The sequence below is a fragment of the Mus musculus genome, chromosome 2 (assembly GCF_000001635.26).
Source record: "Mus musculus strain C57BL/6J chromosome 2, GRCm38.p6 C57BL/6J".
Classification (NCBI taxonomy): Eukaryota; Metazoa; Chordata; class Mammalia; order Rodentia; family Muridae; genus Mus; species Mus musculus.
In genome coordinates, this window is record NC_000068.7 from 135234704 (window position 1) to 135254557 (window position 19854).

Below are 19854 nucleotides of genomic sequence, written 5' to 3' on the forward strand. Positions count from 1 at the left end.
AGAAAGAAGAGAAAAGAAAGATAAGTCACTGTTGGTTTTTTGCAGAGAAGAAGAGCTTGAAGACAATCTGACTGTGTCTTATGTTCCCCTCCATATGTAAAGTCCTGGAGAAAAACAATTGCTTGACATCCTATGAGAAAGACTGGTGGCTGTGCCTTGACATCAGTCACACTGTCTTGAGGAGTCTTGCTAAGTGTTCCCAATGTGTAATCTGTACATCACTGAAGATGAAAAGAAGTTCTTGAGACTAACTAACTAGTTAATTTTCTTATTGGCAGTATAATAATATCCACTGATTCGAACAAAGATTTACTTACCCGCTGTTTGTCCTGCACAGCTCTGAGCACTAAGGTTAGAGAAATAACCAAACATAAGAAGAGAAAGCAGACTGAGAGCAAAACAAATCAGGACAGGTCAAATGCAGAGAACTGGGGAGGGCTAGAGAGTGGGCGAATGTTTGAATACATGAGAGAATGCCCATGAATGAAAACCTGAGGAAGATAAGTGAGACAGGATCCCAAGAATGCCCAGAATGATGGTAGAACTTGGGGGCCAGTGTAGTTGAAGACAATGTGTAGAAGACGAGAAACGACAGGATGTCAGGTGATGCCAGCCCAGTGTCAGCTGGCACTCTACAAGTCACCTTTATTGTTGTCACTGACCAGGGGATGGATATGGTGTGCCACACTCTAACTGTATTGCTCTGCTTCCAGACATACAAAAACAGAAGGGAGAAGGATACCTGAATGCTTGGGCTAAAGTCTAAATAGAGACTAGACTCAGAATCTATTTCCAAGGCCAAAGATTTGTTGATGATTTTGCTGTATAATAAAAGGTAAAAGAGGATGCTAAGATGCCTACAGAAATTTTTTTAAGCAAGGGAAAAATCAGAAAACAGACTCAGAACAATGGATTATGAGCCCTGAGACCTCTTACCCTGCTTAAGATATTATGAAAGAGATAAGAAAGGAATGTGAGTAGTTGTCACCAAGAGAATGATGGGGGTCATTAGGAAATGCTCAGACCTGTTGAGACACTGTTTGAGCTTGGGTACCACTGGTCATCAAGCACAGAATGAGATAGGAAGTGGGGTAAGAAGGAGGGCAAAGGGAGATGGAGGTGGACCTCAGAGAAGCATGTATGAGGGCCTTGGTTCAATGGGGAAAGAACATGCATATGTTCATGTGTGGATGTACATGCATGCACACATACAGAGAGAGAGAGAGAGAGAGAGAGAGAAAGAGCAAGCAATGACTAACTGAAGGAAAACTGACAAACTGCTATCCTCTCATTCCTTCCTCCTGCTTGTGCAGAAGAATTTGTAGCCAGTTACTTCCAGTGACACTGATTTCAGCGTTTATCTTTTAAGAAACTGAGCAAACTCTTTAGACAGAACTGTGGTGTGATGTGCAACATAGGAGTCAAGGAGCCATGGTAACAGTAGCATGGAAAGGCAGAAGTTTCTCTGTGTGTATTATTGGTTCTTTTTTTTTTTTAATGTAAAAACACGAGGTAGTTTAATGGCGGAGCTCCGGGTCGAAAAGTATCTCACGCAGGAGACAGTGGATTCGACCGTATTATTGGTTCTTGTGTTTCCCACTGTATATCAGGAAACATAAAGGAAAATGGTCTTTGCTGTTAATAGATCCAGCCTAATAAGACCAATGTCCCTGGCTATCTTCTCAAACCAAAATGTTTGCCATCCCTAGATGTCCATGTGCTTTCTGGAGAACCTATAGATGGAAATCATATCTCCCCCAGGACCCCCAACAACTTACCTATGACTTCCCCTGTACATGTATACACATTGGAGCTAAGCAAACAGGGTTGGATGTACTGCTAGTACAGGTGAGAGTGGGTTTCAGTTAGGCAAGGGAGTGGCATGGTAGCACTTACCAATGTATGCTCCAGCTCAGAGGTAGACTATAACAGCTCTGAAGTCCAGTGCAGAAAACTTTAATGTCATCTAGAAGAGAGCACAACAATATGAAAACAAATGAGAAGCCAAAGCCAAAGGCACAGAGTAGCTCTTGCGGCAGAGGAGGGACTAACAGGATTAAGGTTCTTGCCAAGGGCCAAGCCTCTCCTCACTTCAAGGAAAAGAATCAAGTCTACTACTGGGTTTAAAATAAAGTCGGGAGGTATAATTAAGGCATTTTAAACAGATTGCTTTCCAAATGAGAAAATTACATTTTACCTGAATTCCTTCATTATGTTATATGTTAATGAGGAACTACCTGTGAGTACTTAAAACCCAATTTTCCAGGAACAGTTTTAATTTTGTCAAACGTTTCTGTTTAGCAAATAAGCAATACCATTTACCTCCCAAGCAATGGTGATTGCTCCCTGATTCCTTCTTGAAGTCCCCCCCAACTGTGAAATTAGCTGTGATATTTCTTCCTTTCCTTCTTTCTTTCTCTCTCTTTCTTTCTTTCCTCCTTTCTTTTGTTTAATCTTTTTGCATTTATATCTTCAAACAGAGTTTCTTTTAGAATAAGCAGGGCTAGATAATTACTATAATAGCAGAACCTGCTTGCATGCACTTATTATCTGTAGTGTGCAGTACTAAGTCAGCCATGGGCAAAATAATTAATGCTAAGACCATTAGGATTAGAATAATGCCAAATATTTTCATAAAAGTGATATTAGGCAACTGGGGGCTACTGTCCCAAGCATATAGCCAGTTGATGTGGAGCTACGTGTATGAATCATTAGGAGTTCCATACCCAAGGGATGAGTCAGGAAAGTAGCTGAAGGGATAACTATTGCGCCTCTACCTACCCAGCTGATGCAAAAAGACCCTCAAAGCTCACAACTATAACACAGACCTCTCCTCATCTAATTTCAAAAAGCACATGTAGCTGTCTTTTTCTTTCATCTCTTCATTGGTGTGAGGCTGGATGCCTTAGTCCATCTTTGGCTCTGTAACAAGATAAGTAAGTGTTTGAAATTGTAAAAAAAATAGAGGTTCATTTGTCTAAATGTGTTCTGTGGTTTGAAATTTAACCCAGAGGAATCACATCTGGCTAGAACCCTGGGCTCTGATATAAAAGGAAAGCAGGTTTCTATGGAAAAGACATAAGAGGGTCACGTTTTTTAATATCTCACTCTGTGTCACTAACTCAGTCCCATGAAAATGAAGACTCCCTCACACTCCAATTCCAAGAACACCAATAATCTTCCTAATGAACATGTCACATCTTGATGGTCCCATTACCCAAGACCACAATGACAATTAAAATTTAGCATGAGTTTCAGAGGAGACAAACCTTATTAAAACTGCAGAAAGGGGGCTAATATTTTTCACACTGTTCTCTTCATGATAATCTTAGTCTGACTTCACTACATTAAACTTCTCCTGAATGTTAGACAAATAACTTCCTAAGGAATCTAGCATTGTAGTTGACCTTGCACCTGCCTAAAACAGATGAAACTGGACCTCTGCATGGTCAATGTGCTTCCATGCATGCGAATGCTTTTCTAGAACTGCAGAGCACCATTTAGCACAGTGCTGTTTCTCTTGAGTGGAGGAAGGTGGTTGGGTATCACTTCTTCACAATGTAGCACAAAGCATAGAGCAAGGTGTGGAGCAGGCCAGAGCTGCAGTACACATGCCCTAAACGCCAGCATTTCTAACCCCATACTTTTTATGGAATAGTCCTTCAGCCTATTAAACCTAACATCTAAAAATCCCATTCCAACACAGTTCACATTACAATAGGAAACACAGAAAGTCAACATCACCAATCCTGTGGCCAAAAGTGATGTTCAAAACTTAAAACTATGGGGAGACATAGGAATTAATTTCCAAAGACAAAAATTCTCAAGCATAGAAATTTTTTGTTTGTTTGTTTGTTTGTTTGTTGTTTAACACGTGCACTTGTGTGGTCAGCTTAACTCAGTTACTAAGAATTTTCCACCCAGTTTGTAGACACACTCAGACACAAATGATGAGATTCTGTTTAAGTGAAGCAAAGACACACATGTTGTCCCCATGCCCTTAAACAAAATTCATGGTGTTTTCTACACCACTCCTTCTGCATACTGATTCACTTAGCTCAGGATTTGGCCTCTTATGAATTACAAGGTTCTGACATGAACTGATTGTCTGAAAGATAGATCCATTAGACCAGTACATGGAATGTTCTACAAAAAGTAAAGAAACCAGTCAGATTATCTGTGGCGACAGGTTCCATCATCTAGGACAGCCATAGGAAAGACTCATAGTTGGAACTGTAGGAAAGAGCTCACCAGTTGGAAAAGTATCATGCCATCTGGAAAAGTCTGAGGGCAAACTCATTGCAAAACCAGTAAGCAATGTCCCTGGGCTTTTGCCTCTTGGCTTTTTGATGAACTTGGATTATTCATGCATTTCATCTTCTACAATTTGGCCAGTTTTTCCATCAATTACAATACATAAATCAATGTCCTTGATCAATTTTCCTTATTTCCCAAGTTAGCTTGAGTTGCACATTAGTCAATGATAGCCTAAAGGCATCTGAAAATAATGATGCATCTTTCCTTGCTATACCTCAAGCTGACAAATATTATGTTGTGTCTCAACTCCGGCATTGCCAGACACTAATACACTTCTTGTTTGGGGTTTCTTGTGGCTGACACAGTGGCAATGGTAGTCTTGTCAATTTGCGATTGACAATCACTTCTCTTTGGGTATGAGATGAAGATAAGAACATTCTGTCGATACTCTGTTACCAAATTTTAGACCAGGAGTGTCAGAAATATTTCTAACATTCTGAGTGTTCTATCTCACAGCACACGGGCAGTGACATCTCTTAGGGTCTTTTCTGGCTCAACCACAGGCTGTGCAACACAAAGATTCTTCACAGCATCATGGAGACAGCTGCCCTGCATCATGGATTTTCCTTCATGCAGTGGAGTGCAGTGAGGCATGCTCAGGCAGGAAGGCCATTCTGAAGGAGCATGCCACCTTCCTCCTCATTCATACCTCGCGCTGATACCACATACTGTCACAAATTTCACTGTTACAAATACAGCAGTTAGCAACTACCTGCAAGTAGAATATGAAGTACTTAAAATGTGTGACAAGTGTTGAAATATCCAGCTTTAAATTATGACAAATCCCAAGACCCTTTCTAAATTCACTATATAAAAGGAGAGAGAAATTTATAAGGAACAGAGGATACTTAGGCCAGAAGAGCTGCCCTGATAGTAAGTGCTGATGTGTGCCATTTTAGGTTTTTCTAAGTTCACAGAACGTGTAACATCAAGGAACAAACTCTAATATAAAAGATGGATGCTGGTGATAATAATGAGTTAATGTAGGTTGATTGAGTCTAATACATCTACCATTCTAGTGGCGGACATTTAATAATGAAACAAGCTATTCATCTGGGAGTGCAGGTAAGACATGGAACCCTATGTACCTGCCATTCAGTTTTGCACTGAAATTAAAATGGTATTAAAATGTTTATTGAGAGTGTAATTTCAGAGGCTGAGGAGATAGCACTATGAAGGAAATGCTGGCTCTTTGGCTCTTCTGCATATACATAAAGCCAGTTGTGATAGTGCGCATCTGGAATTACAGTGCTGGAGAAGGGGGCAGAGACAGGCAGGGGCCTGGAGCAGCCAGCGTAGTCAAACAGCAACCCCTGCGCCGGGCATGGTGGCACACACCTTTAATCCCAGCACTCGGGAGGCAGAGGCAGGCAGATTGGATTTCTGAGTTCGAGGCCAGCCTGGTCCACAAAGTGAGTTCCAGGACTATACAGAGCTATACAGAGCTATACAGGGCTATACAGAGAAACCCTGTCTCAAAAAAACTAACTAACTAAATATATAAATAATAAATAAATAAATAAATACATACATACATACATACATACATACATACATACATACATACAAAAAAAAAACCCAGCAACCTCTGGGATCAGTGATCGACGCTGTCTCAAGACATAAGGGGAGAATGATAAAGTGAACACGCAAAGTCAGTCTCTAGCCCCCATCCTCATAGGTACACATGCATACACACAGATGACCATAGCTCACACACATGTGAATACAGCACATACAAAAGATTTTTTTCATACATAATTACAATAAATAAATGTGCCAAAACACGATCTTTGCAAGTACTTTACAGCAGTATGCATTGACTTGTAATTCAATATGTATACAGTTATATTATGTATTATATGCACATGTGTGTAAACAGGGAGATACTCAGAGGCTTTTTAGAATATTTTCACCTCCTCAAAGAATATTTTGAATGAATATATGTGATGGTTTGTATATGCTTGGCCCAGGGAGTGGCACTATTAGACAGTGTGGCACCATTGGAGTAGGTGTGGCCTTGTTGGAGTAGGCGGGGTACTGTGGGTGTGGGCTTTATCCTAGCTGCCTGGAAGTCAGTATTCTGCTATTAGCCTTCAGAAGAAGATGTAGAACTCTCAACTTCTTCTGCACCATGCCTGCCTAGATGCTGCCATGTTCCTGCCTTGATGATAATGGACTGAACCTCTGAATCCATAAGCCAGTCCCAATTTAATGTTGTTCTTAGAGGAGGTGCCTTGGTCATAGTGTCTGTTCACAGCAGTAAAACCCTAACTAAGACAATATATATTTCTGAAAGAGGCTACGCTTAGCCTTTTCTTTTGATTCCAGCAGGTTAGTATTAAGTTGAAGCCATTCCCTGGGAAACTGACAGGCCATGATGCCATGAGATCCATTTATAACATGAAGACACTTCTTGCTTCTGCAAACAGCAGTGACAATGAAACTAGTGTGCGTTTGAGCCTAGCCCTCAAACAAGCAAAATTCCACCCCCTTTTAAAAACAGTGAAAAGAACAATGAGGATAAAAGTGGATTGAGATTATAAGTATGGGGCCAGAGAGAGCTAAGAGAACTTGCATTATTGCAGAGGACCAAACAAATCGATCAGAATATCAATATGAAATTTGAAATAAAGGAAAAAGAAACAAAATAGCTTTCAAATACATAAAGCAGTGCTCAACTACATTGGTAAGTCATGATGTCAGTTATAACCGTGATGACTCCTAGGTGGTCAGCTGTGTCAACTGAGTACCTCCTTCCCTGCCACTGGTTGTCAGAAACTCATTGAAGTAGATGATGAACAGAAGCGTTGTACATTCTATGAGATGGGCATGGCCACAGAGGTAGCTGCTGATGCTCTGGGAGAAGAGGGTTCTTTCGGCTCTTTACAACCACAACAGACACTCATTTGGCTGTGTCCTAAGACAAAATGAAGTATGAAACAAACATTTCTAAAGAAATAAACATGAATAGTCATCCATAAAAGTAGAGATTCTCAAAGTATACATTTCTGTAGTGGAAGAATGTGGGAGTTAAAATGAACTGGGCTATGTACAATACCATTGTTTTAAAGGACTACTATTGATTACAAACAGTGTCTAGCTGAGAAATAGATGCACTAATTTCAAACATAGAGGGAGCCTAGTTAGCAGTAGGAAATATTGTCATGAAGAGGTCCTAGACTGTTTGCATTTCAGGGGTCATTTCCATTAAAAAATAGTCACCTCTACCATTACAACATGAAAATAGACACAAACATGCAGAAATGAGAAGTGTGTCTGTGTTAAAATAAAACTTTATTTATAAATCAAACAGCAGACTTGATTAACCGCCCCCAGACCTTAGTCCACTGACCCCATCTATACCATTGTCTTCAGAATACCTATAAAAATAGGTGTGATGTTGATATTGGTACAGCTTCCTCCTAGAGGGTAAAGAAGGGAAGACACAGGAAGAATCAATTTAAACTGTATTTCAAGAGTTTTCAATGTTATACGTATATATTTAAAAAAAATAATTAAGAAACTGTGACAAAATGTTAATGTTTGTCAAATTTCTCTTAATGGATAGATGTGTTGCTGCACCAGTCTATGTGTTTTGTATGTATAGCAAAGGAAAAAAGGAAAGAAAGAAATACTGAAAAATAAAAGGTAATATAAATGCATTAGAACATTCCAAATACCGTGAATCAGAGAAGTAGAAAACAGAAACATTGACAAAAAATGACATTTTCTTTCAAAGACACTGTGTGTTGATTCATCTTAGCCAGAAGCTGAATTAGCCCTGGAGAATTCCTTTCTGTTCTCAGAACTGGGAGCATTTAACTGATCTACCACATGTCTGGGGTTTGGATGAAAGACCAAAATGAGTCATGTTAGGGCTGGACTTTTCTCTTTATTTCTGCTCATGAACTAAAGGAAAATTTGAGCTGAGCTGATACTCATCTCAATTAGGGCTGCAGAACATCAGCTTTGTGTTTTGTGGTGGGCTCCATATTCTCTCCATTATATTATTTCTTGTTTCTCTCCAACTTCATTCACTTCATCCTTATAAGGTAGTGGTGAAGTGTTTGCAAGAGGCAAGCCCAGGTTCAAATTCCAAGTGCCCCTTAGCTATCTGTGCTCATGTATGCTAGTTATTGAACAACTATTCACTTTTTCATCTGTTGATAACAGACTGTCTTTCAAATGATATTGTGAAGATTAACACTTGGTTATTTACAAATGCTTACAAGTGCCCTGGCCATAGGAAGTTGGCTATAGAATGCAGTTCAGTGAGTTTATTTATCTGTTTGTGTTGCTTAGCTTGAATTTTCTAGAACAATGCAGTAGAAAGCACAGCATCTAGGAATTCAGGTTTGAAGTCCAAGAAACCAGTGATCTAATTGTAAGCAGTATTAGCCCTAAGACATAAATTGTAAGTGCTTTGAATCTAAGAGCCCTTTCTGTAAAATAAAGGCAACAGCTATTTATCTCCTAGTAAAAGATTGAGAGTCAATTAGTGGATGCAAAGATCTTTTTTTTCAGAATACAGTAAACATTCAAACAACTGTTATCAGTGTAATGGTATTTGTGACTAACAAGTGTTCATAGTACCAAGTAAACACATATGCCACATGCATGTTTGGAAATCATATACTACAAATTTCACAACATAGCTTTAGAAATAAAAGGGCACTACCTCTGTGACACCGTAGGAAAAGTATCTTTGGACCCGTCTAAACTGGAGAAGGAATAGAAACGGAAACACTGAAACTTTAACAGATTCAACTGCAGATGGTATTGAGAGTCATGTTCTCAGGTTAAGATCTTTGTCCTAAGAGTGGGATCAAACCCGAGGCAGGAAATGTCCTTTAAGAAGTTTCAAGATTTAAATAGCTGGAGCCAAGCCAAGTGCAGTGACTGTGAATACTTGGTTTCCTTGGAAAGGGAGAGAGCAGTTTCTCTAGAGCAAAGGAGCTGCCCTTCTCAGGCCATAGAAACGAGGACTCAGCATTAGATTTATGAAGACAAGGCCCCGGGAAGACTCCATGGCTCTACACTGACGCATAGTCCATAGCCTCATGATGAGTTCAGGTTTAAAGTCCAAGAAACCAGAAATTTGATCCCAAATAATGACTCTTATTTCCTTATACTTAATTATACTCTGGCCCCTTCTCTTGGGCCAGGCTGTGCCTAACACAGCTGCAAGGTCTTTGGGGGACCACACAACAGCCCAAAATCATTTATTTATTTATCTATTTGTTTATTTATTTGATTGAAGAGGGAACAAATAAAAGACTGTGCTGAAGCTAGCCAACCCAGATTCCAGACTGCCCTGCTCTTTCAAAGGGCTGCTTTGGGCCTAGCCATATATTTAAATGTTGGCACATATAAATCACATGGAGGTTTCCTGAGTAAGTATAGATTCTGATGCAGTATGAAGCCTGAAATCAACATTTCTAACAATTTTCATTTTTACATCCACATTTACACTCACCCATCACATGAGGTTGGGTGAATTTTCTTATTGTGGTAGCACAGTAATACTCAAACAGGTAAAATGCTGTCTAAATATCTTAGTAAAAATAAGTTTATATACTTTTCTCTATTGCAAAATTTGGTTACTAGAAAATTAAAAATTCTACTTGGTTTACATTATATTCTTATTGGACTAGATATAATGGGAGATGTAGATTTTCAGCCTAAAATGTCAGACTATAATTAAATCTCCAGAAATAGTTTTAATTCCTTTACTCTTTGGCTTGAAATAAGCTCTCAACCGTGGTTCTCCGCCTTTCTAGTGTTGTGGCCCTTTAATGCCATATCTTATGTTGTGATGATGATCCCAGCCATAAAATTAGTTTGTTGCTACTTTATAACTGTAATCTTTCTACTATTATGAATCTCAATGTAAATATCTGATATACAGGATAGATGATATGCAGTCTCCACAGGGGTCATGACCCACAGGTTGAGAACCACTGTTCTGAAAAGACCCGATGAGACTACATAATGACCTCAATTATAAATATTTTCACTGCAACATAGAGTTGCCATAGAGCTAGAAAAATCTGAAGTTTGACTTTATTCCAGAAAAAAAAAAAAAAAAACTTTAAAAAGGAAACAAAATCTTAAAACCAGTGGCAATGTTTATTGTTTATTTTCAAACTATCTAATTTTATTAGAATTGCTTTTCACACTGTTAAAAACAGTATTTTGATGGTCTTCTGTGTGCACTTCAAGTTTGGTAGTATACAATTTTATCTCCCCTTTATAATTGTCATGTGCTGTTGTTTTAAATCCTGGGCCTATCATCTGTAAAGGTCAGAGCTGCGGTCCCTCACTCACACTGGTGCTGCCTCCTGAGGTCCTTATCTTTGCAATCTCAGCCTCAGATTCAACATTTTATTGCTGTCAGATGGTCCTCCTGGTGCTCTCCTTTGCCCTGGCTCTCACTGCCTGTCCTGGAAATGGGCTTCTGGCGGTATTGCTATCTTTCTCCTCATACCTATTAGTCATTTCCTTGTTAACTCCTAATGTGTTTGCTGACCGCTGCTTCTTCCAGTTAGTTTTCTGTCTTGATCCATCTGTCTTCTCTTACTCTTGAGCCACTCTTCTTCCAATCCTCTACAAAGCAACCCATTATTGCATGATAGCACATTATTAGAGTTTTAGGCCAGGTAGCAAGCAATCACAAATTTTAAAGATGCTGTTTAAAGATTAGTAAAATCAGTAGTAGAAATAACAAATATAAGGTAGGAAAATGATGAACTAAATACATTATTTTATAATAAATACAAAGATCAAGAGATTCTAGGTTGTCCACAAGAACTATGTGAGCTCCTTTCCTGCTGGTATCTTGCATAGTGCCAGATGGTGTTCTTCAGGATATGTGGGCAGGGGGTGGTAAAAGCATCATTGGTCTTGCCCAGATGTCAAATCTATAAACTACAATACCAAACTTCAAGTTATGCTCATGATGGTAACCATGGCACAACTTGAATATGGGCGACCACATGCTCCCTGATTGGACATGAAGCCCATTCCATATATAGGAATCTATGCCTAATACTATAAATCTGGTCGAAAGGACATGACTGAAGCTATTTTAGGCCTGAGATGGACACTTAGCTACTGCTGCATAACTAAATTAACATCACATCAAACCACCATCTAAGTATCTCTTTATACTCATGGTCAAAGGCTACTCTCAGCCTCACTTAGAGAAACCTATCTTTGCATTAAACAGATGTAAATGCAAAGAGCCATGGTTATGCAAAATGCTGAGACTAAAGAATGGTTGAGGACTCAGTCAGAAGAAAAAAAAAATGTTTCTGCCAGTTCTTGAAGACTCACAGAACATTGACTGTGACATTGAACAAAGAATGATAAGAGCCAGAAGATAAGGAGAAGGTCTACAGAAAGCCATCTTCTAAACTTGGCCAGGACATGGCAATCATAAACTTGTGGCATCTGTGCCTAACAGCACTGGACCACACCTTTGAGATCATCAACAGGCATCCCTGAATAGAAAAGGGGCTCACAGCGTCCTTCCATTTACTGGTAAACTACTGGCAACTACCAGATTCTGAAAGACAGGAGGCAAATTGCCTAGATTTACACTCATTTTTGAGCCTGTGAGACTCATAGTAGATACTGCTCAAGCCATGATCATACAGACAGCCTAGTTAAACTCTGAGGGACACAAAGCCCAAAAGTTATGAATGTAGGAAAGATAATGTGTAGGGAAAAGCAGGATTGGCAGGGGTGGGAGTAAAAACAACAACAAAAACAAAACAAAACAAAACAAAACAAAACAAAACGGTTACCAGAATGAGTTGTATAAATCAGTGAAAGTGTTTTTAATAAATTAATTAATTGTAAAGTGAAAAAAAATCACAAAATTGAGAATTGAATATCTATTGTATGAAACTGATAAAAATGCCAGCAGTAAATTCCCACACACACACCCAATAATTAAATGTAACTGGAGTAAGTTCTCTAATTAACAGATGCAGACTGACTAGCTAGAGTCTTTTTTAAAAAGAAGATCCAACAATATAGTGCTGTTAAGAGACTCATTTAGGACACACATAAACTGACAGTTTAATTAAGAAATGAAAGAAATCTACTACAGGCTACTGCTAGCCAGGATGACCACTTATGGCCGCTGTATATTAGATAAAGTAGACATTAAGTTAAAAAAAATCTTTTAAAGGCAATGTCATACATTATGACCTAGGATCAGTTTATTAAGAGGATATGACCATATATATATATATATATATATATATATATATATATATCCCAAATAGGTGAGCATCTAATTATGGAAACTAATCTCAATAGACTTATGAAGAAAGGCAGACTGTAATGGGAACGAAGGGATTTGATGAGATGGTTCATAACGTAGGAACCCAAAACCAGACCTAGTGATGCCAGATGTAATTGTCCTATCTATCTGTACTGGCTAGTTTTGTGTCAACTTGACACAGCTGGAGTTATCACAGAGAAAGGAGCTTCAGTTGAGGAAATGCCTCCATGAGATCCAACTGTAAGGCATTTTCTCAATTAGTATCAAGGGGGAAAGGTCCCTTGTGGGTGGGACCATCTCAGGGCTGGTAGTCTTGGTTCTATAAGAAAGCAGGCTGAGCAAGTCAGGTGAAGCAAGCCAGTAAAGAACATCCCTCCATGGCCTCTGCATCAGCTCCTGCTCCCTGACCTGCTTGAGTTCCAGTCCTGACTTCCTTTGGTGATGAACAGCAGCATGGAAGTGTAAGCCGAATAAACCCTTTCCTCCCCAACTTGCTTCTTGGTCATGATGTTTGTGCAGGAATAGAAACCCTGACTAAGACAAATTGGTACCAGCATAGTGGGGTATTCCTGTGACAACCTGACCATGTTTTGGGGAGGACTGTGGAAGGACTTTGGAACTTTGGGCTTGAAGATCCATTCGTTGTTAAGAGCTCTGTCAGATGTTGTGTAGGAGCTTGGAAGATAATGTTGAGAACACTGCAGAAGATGGAGGTTTGGCTTGTGAAATTTCAGAGGGAAAATTAAAGACTCTTTTCAGGGCCATTGCTGTTTTGAATGTGAAGATTCTGTAGTTCTGGTTAGCTGGGGCTGAAGAATCAGCTGTGATTAACAAGATACCAGAACTACCAAAGCAAAAACTTTGCATTACTGGGACTATTGATGCTGGTTAGCTGGAGCTAAGAAATTAGCAGTGATTAAGAAGAGACCAGCATCATTGAGGTGACATCTTCTGGGAAGTGTTTTCTGAAAGCACAAAGAGGCTATGTTCCAGAGATGGCCAAGGTTGTACTCCTGCTGCAGCAGGACTTGGTAATATGTAAGGGTCACCCAGGTGGTACTGGTTTTGAAGGCATGAAGGGGTGACGCAAAGCAGCTGAGGCTCGGCACTGTGAGAGGCCATGGAAGGCCATTGGTGAAGGTGCAGCCTCAGTTGCAATTGAAGGCCCAGGACTGAAGGGGTCATGCAGTGTTTTGGCGATGCCAGTACCATGAGATGACCACCAAGAGCAGCAGCAGCAGTGGAGTACAGGCATCTGGAGCCTAGAGGATGAAGCGTGTGCTACAAAGGGCCTGGCTGGAGAAGTGACCCAAGCCCTTGGAGGAGCCCAGAAGATCATGAGTTGGATACCAGACACTGGACGGTTGGAGATTGACTTTTGCTTTTGATTGTGACTGTGCCCTGATATTTTCCCTCTTGAAGGAAGAAACTTTTTTAGTGTAGCCCACAGTTAAGAGACTTTTAATTGTAAAAAGACTTTGAATTTTAAAAGAGATGGATATTATAAAGAGATTGAAATTTTAAGAATATGTAAAGACTGTGGGACTTTTAAAGTTATTTAGATGTTGGGGATGAATAAGAATGTAAGGGTTGAGGCTTACTAGTGATGTGTTTGTGTGTCAAGTTGACAAGGGGTCAATTGTACTGGTTAGTTTTGTGTCAACTTGACACAGCTGGAGTTATCACAGAGAAAGGACCTTCAGTTGAGGAAATGCCTCCATGAGATCCAACTGTAAGGCATTTTCTCAATTAGTGATCAAGGGGGAAAGGCCCCTTGTGGGTGGGACCATCTCTGGGCTGGTAGTCTTGCGTTCTATAAGAGAGCAGGCTGAGCAAGCCAGGAGAAGCAAGCCAGTAAAGAACATCCCTCCATGGCCTCTGCATCAGCTCCTGCTCCCTGACCTGCTTGAGTTCCAGTCCTGACTTCCTTTGGTGATGAACAGCAGCATGGAAGTGTAAGCCGAATAAACCCTTTCCTCCCCAACTTGCTTCTTGGTCATGATGTTTGTGCAGGAATAGAAACCCTGACTAAGACACTATCATTCTTACTTAGCTAGACAAATGATCATTATATGCTCAGAGTTATCACCATGAATGGAGATTGTAGCATACCACTTCCCATCTCCTTCGAAGCCAAGTGAGATCACTGGTGGCTGTGTGAGATATAGAGCAGCAAGGGATTCGCAGGGTGTGAAGAAGAGAGAGCTCCATGTTGATTGGAATTGAGGCTGCATCTGACTAGGATTTAGTTAACATCAAGAAATCTTCAGTATATGAGTGGGGAAGCAAAAATGAATTTTTTTCAGTTCTGTTGAAAATGTAATTACCTCATTTAAAACTGTATTGTTAGTCTACATTTGTTCATAATTCAACAAACAATAGTAAAGATTTATAGTTTTAAAAACACAGCAGTTTTATCAATGGGGAATTTGAAAGATAGAAAATGTATCTTTATCTATACAATTCCTCTTTAAAAGAGAACTCACTTAGATTTTAATTTAATTATAAGATTTTCTATCAAAAAAAAAAAAGGTGGGTAGGAATCTGTTCACATCCAACTTGAATTGATTTGTCTGTCTTCCTGGCAGACGAGTCAAAAGCATATTTTATACCTGAGGAGTAGTTAAACTAATGAAACTGTGATTTATATTTTTCAGGAATGGACAAATGAGGTTTTCAGCTTGGCAACAAACCTGCTGGCTCAGAACATGTCCAGGGACGCATTTCTGGAGAAAGCGTAAGTCACCCTGATTGTATTTCTTAGGGTGTTGCTCCTTCTGAGTCAGTTTCCTTTCTCCTTTGTGAGGCTTTTGTTTATGCTACCTTGGCTTGTCATGTTCATAAACATATATTTCCCTTTGGGATAGGTAGTTGGAGGGCAGGTTTCCCTACTGTTCACACTTGGAAGACTTCCAGGAAAGATGGCTCCTTCCCCCAAGTGCACATCAGGCTGAGATGGCCTGAACCCTAGCAGCTATATTCAGAGCAAAGAATTGCTCTTTTTAGAGCATCCTCTGCTGCCTCTGCCTGTGTCCTCTCTTTTATTAACATTTGAAGAGAATGAACAACATATGACTTGTTTCTCTAGATTTGGAGAATTTTGGTGGGTACCACCAGAATGTCCTACCTCCTTCATTCAATGGGAGCATAATAGAATTCTAGACCTTAGAGACATTTGCATGAAGCAATAGAGGAGAGAGTAGAGGAGGAACAAACAAGGAAAATAAGAAGAGAAGGAAAGGAAATAGGATGAGGAATCACCCTGGAATTACAACAGCCATTCTAAAAATTACTTGAACAAGGAAAATAATTAAGCAGCAGGGAAACAGGAGATGGGTGTGTTCCTCCTTGGTGACTCTTGAGGTTCAGAAGCTTGGGAGACCCTTAAATCAAAACCTCAAGCAGAAGTAGTAATTGGCATGGCTCTGTTTCACTGAAGAGACTTCTGTCTTCCTGCTTGTTCCAGAAGCCATCCCCTTTGGTTTATGCCTCATCACAGCCACATTCTGTTTTGCCCTTCTGTGAATTTTAGTCCCAGGTCTTCACTCTAATGCTTCATCATGGAGTGATCCCATCTCCCTTTTGGTACCTTAAGAATCTTCCTGAAACATCGCTCCCCTTTCTTTCTCCTTTCTTTTCACCCTGTTTATCTGACCTACCATCCTCCATCTATCAAGTATTTGTAGAACATATATTTTTCTAGATAGTGCTAATGAATGAGACACAGAGAGAAATAAGATGTTCAAGCTGAAACACAGCATGGTGAAACAAGTTGACAGATCATAGTCTACTGCAAATGTCTGCTCCAGATGGATAACCTTTGTGAAGGCTACTGTGGGAATTGCAGCACATGAATGTTGATGAATGTGTTGTGTACAAATCTGGATGTAGGGGTTTCTGGGTGATGGGATGTGCAGTGTCCCAAGGCAGCATTTCCTACTGACACTCACACTAGTAGTGGTTGAGAGTTCTGTGGCTCTCTTTACATATGTGTCTGAAGGTAGGCAAAGGGGTAAATACAGTCCTTATATTCTCTGTGAATTTCCTATGAACAAACTATAACTATAAACAGGATACAGATGAATCACAGAAACTTAATACTGGGGGAAAGAAGCCAGACCCTAAACACAATCCCACCTTATGTAAGGATCAAAAACAAGCAAAGACAATTTCTGCTGCTGAATGTAATCATGACAATGATTTGTAGGGCTTGACTCCCGAAGGCATGAGAGGAACTTCTGGAACGCTTCTAAAGAGACAGTATTCCATTTTACCATCCAGGTACCAATTTGGATATTTGAATAGTTTGGCAAATTTAGCACACTACACATGGACATGAGTTCTTCTCAGATTCTATTTTTCAGTACTTTGTAAAATTAATGACTTATTTTGTTGTTGTTGGTTTTGCTCTCCCAACAGATATACTAAGCTCAAGCTCCAGGTCACCCCAGAAGGCCGCATTCCTCTTAAAAAGTAAGCTGCACGCGTGTTTATCATCATTCATCTGGTTTGTCCCCGAAACTTAAATCTCTGCCATGGGTCTCATTTATTTCTTCACCAGGCTGGGTTGAAGCATAGAAATGGTGTGGGAACCCCGTCCTTCTTCATGCTAGTCTCTCACAAGACAGCTGGCTTCCTTATGACACTTCCCTGGCTGCCACTTCCTGTGGCATCATTTTGGAGAATATGTGGGAAGCAGGTAGAGGGGAGAGGGAAGGAATTCCATTGCATTGATCCCAGAATTCAGCTGAGATTCAGATCTAGTCTAGAAGTGCAAATTGTGTAACCTGGATGCCCCTAGTGGTCATTCTGAGACAGGGCTCTCAATGTCCAGTAGACATGGGTGACAGGCAGGGAGCATAAATCACAAAACAAGAGATGAAGAGAGCCACTATGATAAGCCATTGTGTGCATGATGGCAGGTCACCTTTACCTTGCAGAAGTGCTGAGCACTGGGCTGGGTTTGGTAATGTTTCAATAGAACTCACAAATTTAGATCTCGGTATTCAATTCCTAGCACTTACTTTTTAAAAAAAATACAAAGCTGCGGCCCCCTATTAGAACAGATTACGCAGACCTTCAGCTTCAACATGAGAGCCAGCTATGAGCTTCGCACAGTGTACCATCTGAGGCAATGTATATAACAAGGGGCAAGATTGGGGGGATTGGGGAGGTCATTTATTTTAGGAATTAATATGAAAAAAATAGCTAGTGCAGTAGTTTTCATTGGGTCATCTCCACTACCTTAGAATCTTGATTGTGTATTAGACACTGAACATTTTAAAGATATTCATAGTTCTTGAGAACAGACGCCAATGTGTGGAAAACAAATGATTGGTTTGTCACTGTTCGAAGCTACCTAACTTTCACTCTGTGTAGTATCTTGAGTTGGGGGTTGTTTGTGTGTCCAGTGAAGCACTTCACCTTTTAACCAGCTCCCACATGTGTTTTCCCTCTGTAGCATCTATCGATTGTTCTCAGCAGACCGGAAGCGCGTTGAAACTGCACTAGAGGCTTGTAGTCTTCCATCTTCGAGGGTAAGCATGGTGTCTTTCCTCTATCCTACCATGTAACAGTTCTTTAAAACCTGTACTAAACTTGTACTGCCTAGTGTTTTGTAGACATAGCTTGATGCAATTGAGAAACTCATAAGTAAGGTGGGCAAGGTGTTACATGCCTATAACCCCAGCAATCAAGAGGTACAGGCAGAAGGAGTGCTCCAAGTTTGAGACTAGCATAGGCTAAACAGCAAGTTTCAAGCCATCTGGGGCTATGTAGTCCAAACACATCTCAAAAAAACAAACAAATAAAATCACCAGCAGCAACAAAAAGACAATTAAAAAGAAATATAACTTATTTGTTAATATGTATAATGTGTTGGACCAATTGTTAAAGTCTCTCATTCTCATATCCAAAACAGCTCAGTCTGGAATGACCCTTTGTTGCCATTGGAAAAAAAAATTATCTGGGCATGTTGGCAAATGCCCAATATTTCATGAGTTTATATACAGAAGATATGAGAATAGCATTTTAAGACCAATCTCAGCCACATAGTGAATTAAAAGCTACCCTGCGGTACATGAAACTCTTGTCTTTGGGCAGGAATGGCACAGAGAGAAGCAGAGACAGGAAGTGGGAGAGACAGAGTTTGAGGGGGAGACAGGAAGGACGGAGGAAAGTCTAATTAATGTGTCTTTGTGTGTGCACTCGTGTATATATGTGTGTGTGCGTTACGCTGTCAATTTTCAATGTGATTTGAACACATCAATTATAATAAACCCATTTATGTCTCTTAGGATATACCTATTGATAATGTTGAACTATTATGCATTAGAAGAGCATTTTCAACCTGACTCAGAACCTCTTGGGGGGGGGGGGTGTCAAAAGATCCCTTCACAGGGATCACATATCAGAAATTTACATTACAATTCATAACGGTAGTAAAATTATAGTTATGAAGTAGCAATGAAATAATTCTATGGCTGGTGGTCACCACATCGTGAGGACCTGTATTAAGGGTTGCAGTGTTTGGAAAGGTAAGAACTGCTGCTTTAGAAGCTGGTGAAGAGCAAGATAACAAACTTCAACTTATTTCATGAACCTCTAGTTTTAAAATGTATTCAGAAGACACTGTTGACACATGGTGCACGTGTTGGTAAACAAATTTAGTACAAATACTCCCCAAGGCTGTGCCCACAGGTTCTACTGAAATGGATACAGGTTCAAAAGAGACTGGAGGTCACTCACCACTCACAGGGAGAAGGCCACCACACAAGATGTGCCTTTTATTGTTGTGCCTGACACACAATGAATTCCATATACATTAGCCACCGAGAGGAACTCCTCTCCTTTTCATTTCACTTCCCTATAATTCTAAAAGGATGCATTGTCAGGACTTCTGGGATAACGGGATGTTGCATGAACTCTGTACCACATGCTTATGTAGAAGTTTCCTTTCCCTTCCAATTTAGACTCACGGAGTATCTAAGCAACAAGTAAGCCCTTATCTAAATCATTAGGTACTGGTGGGGCCTCTGGGCCTCTGGAGATAACTAACCATGTCCCAGTTGCACTGAGATTGGAAAGCTACTTTCTAACATACGATGAAATCATAGTGAAGGACTGAGCTCATTTGTCATCCAATTCTTATTCCAAACTTTAGAAAACTAAACAAATTAGAAAGCGTGCTAGTTGGTTGTGGTATTGCATACCTGCAGTGCCTACAATCAGGAGCAGAGACTGAG

General features: G+C 40.0%; 1 protein-coding gene across 3 annotated transcripts in view; it reads left to right on the plus strand.

The window, feature by feature from the left end:
* Plcb1 (phospholipase C, beta 1) overlaps positions 1-19854 on the plus strand; it is a 689095-nt gene that overhangs the window by 448540 nt on the left and 220701 nt on the right. For all 3 annotated transcript variants that reach the window (NM_019677.2, NM_001145830.1, XM_006498930.3), the window contains 3 exons: positions 15268-15347; positions 17030-17083; positions 18072-18147. In NM_019677.2, coding sequence (NP_062651.2) covers positions 15268-15347; positions 17030-17083; positions 18072-18147 — 210 coding nt within the window. The remainder of the gene's footprint in view (positions 1-15267; positions 15348-17029; positions 17084-18071; positions 18148-19854) is intronic.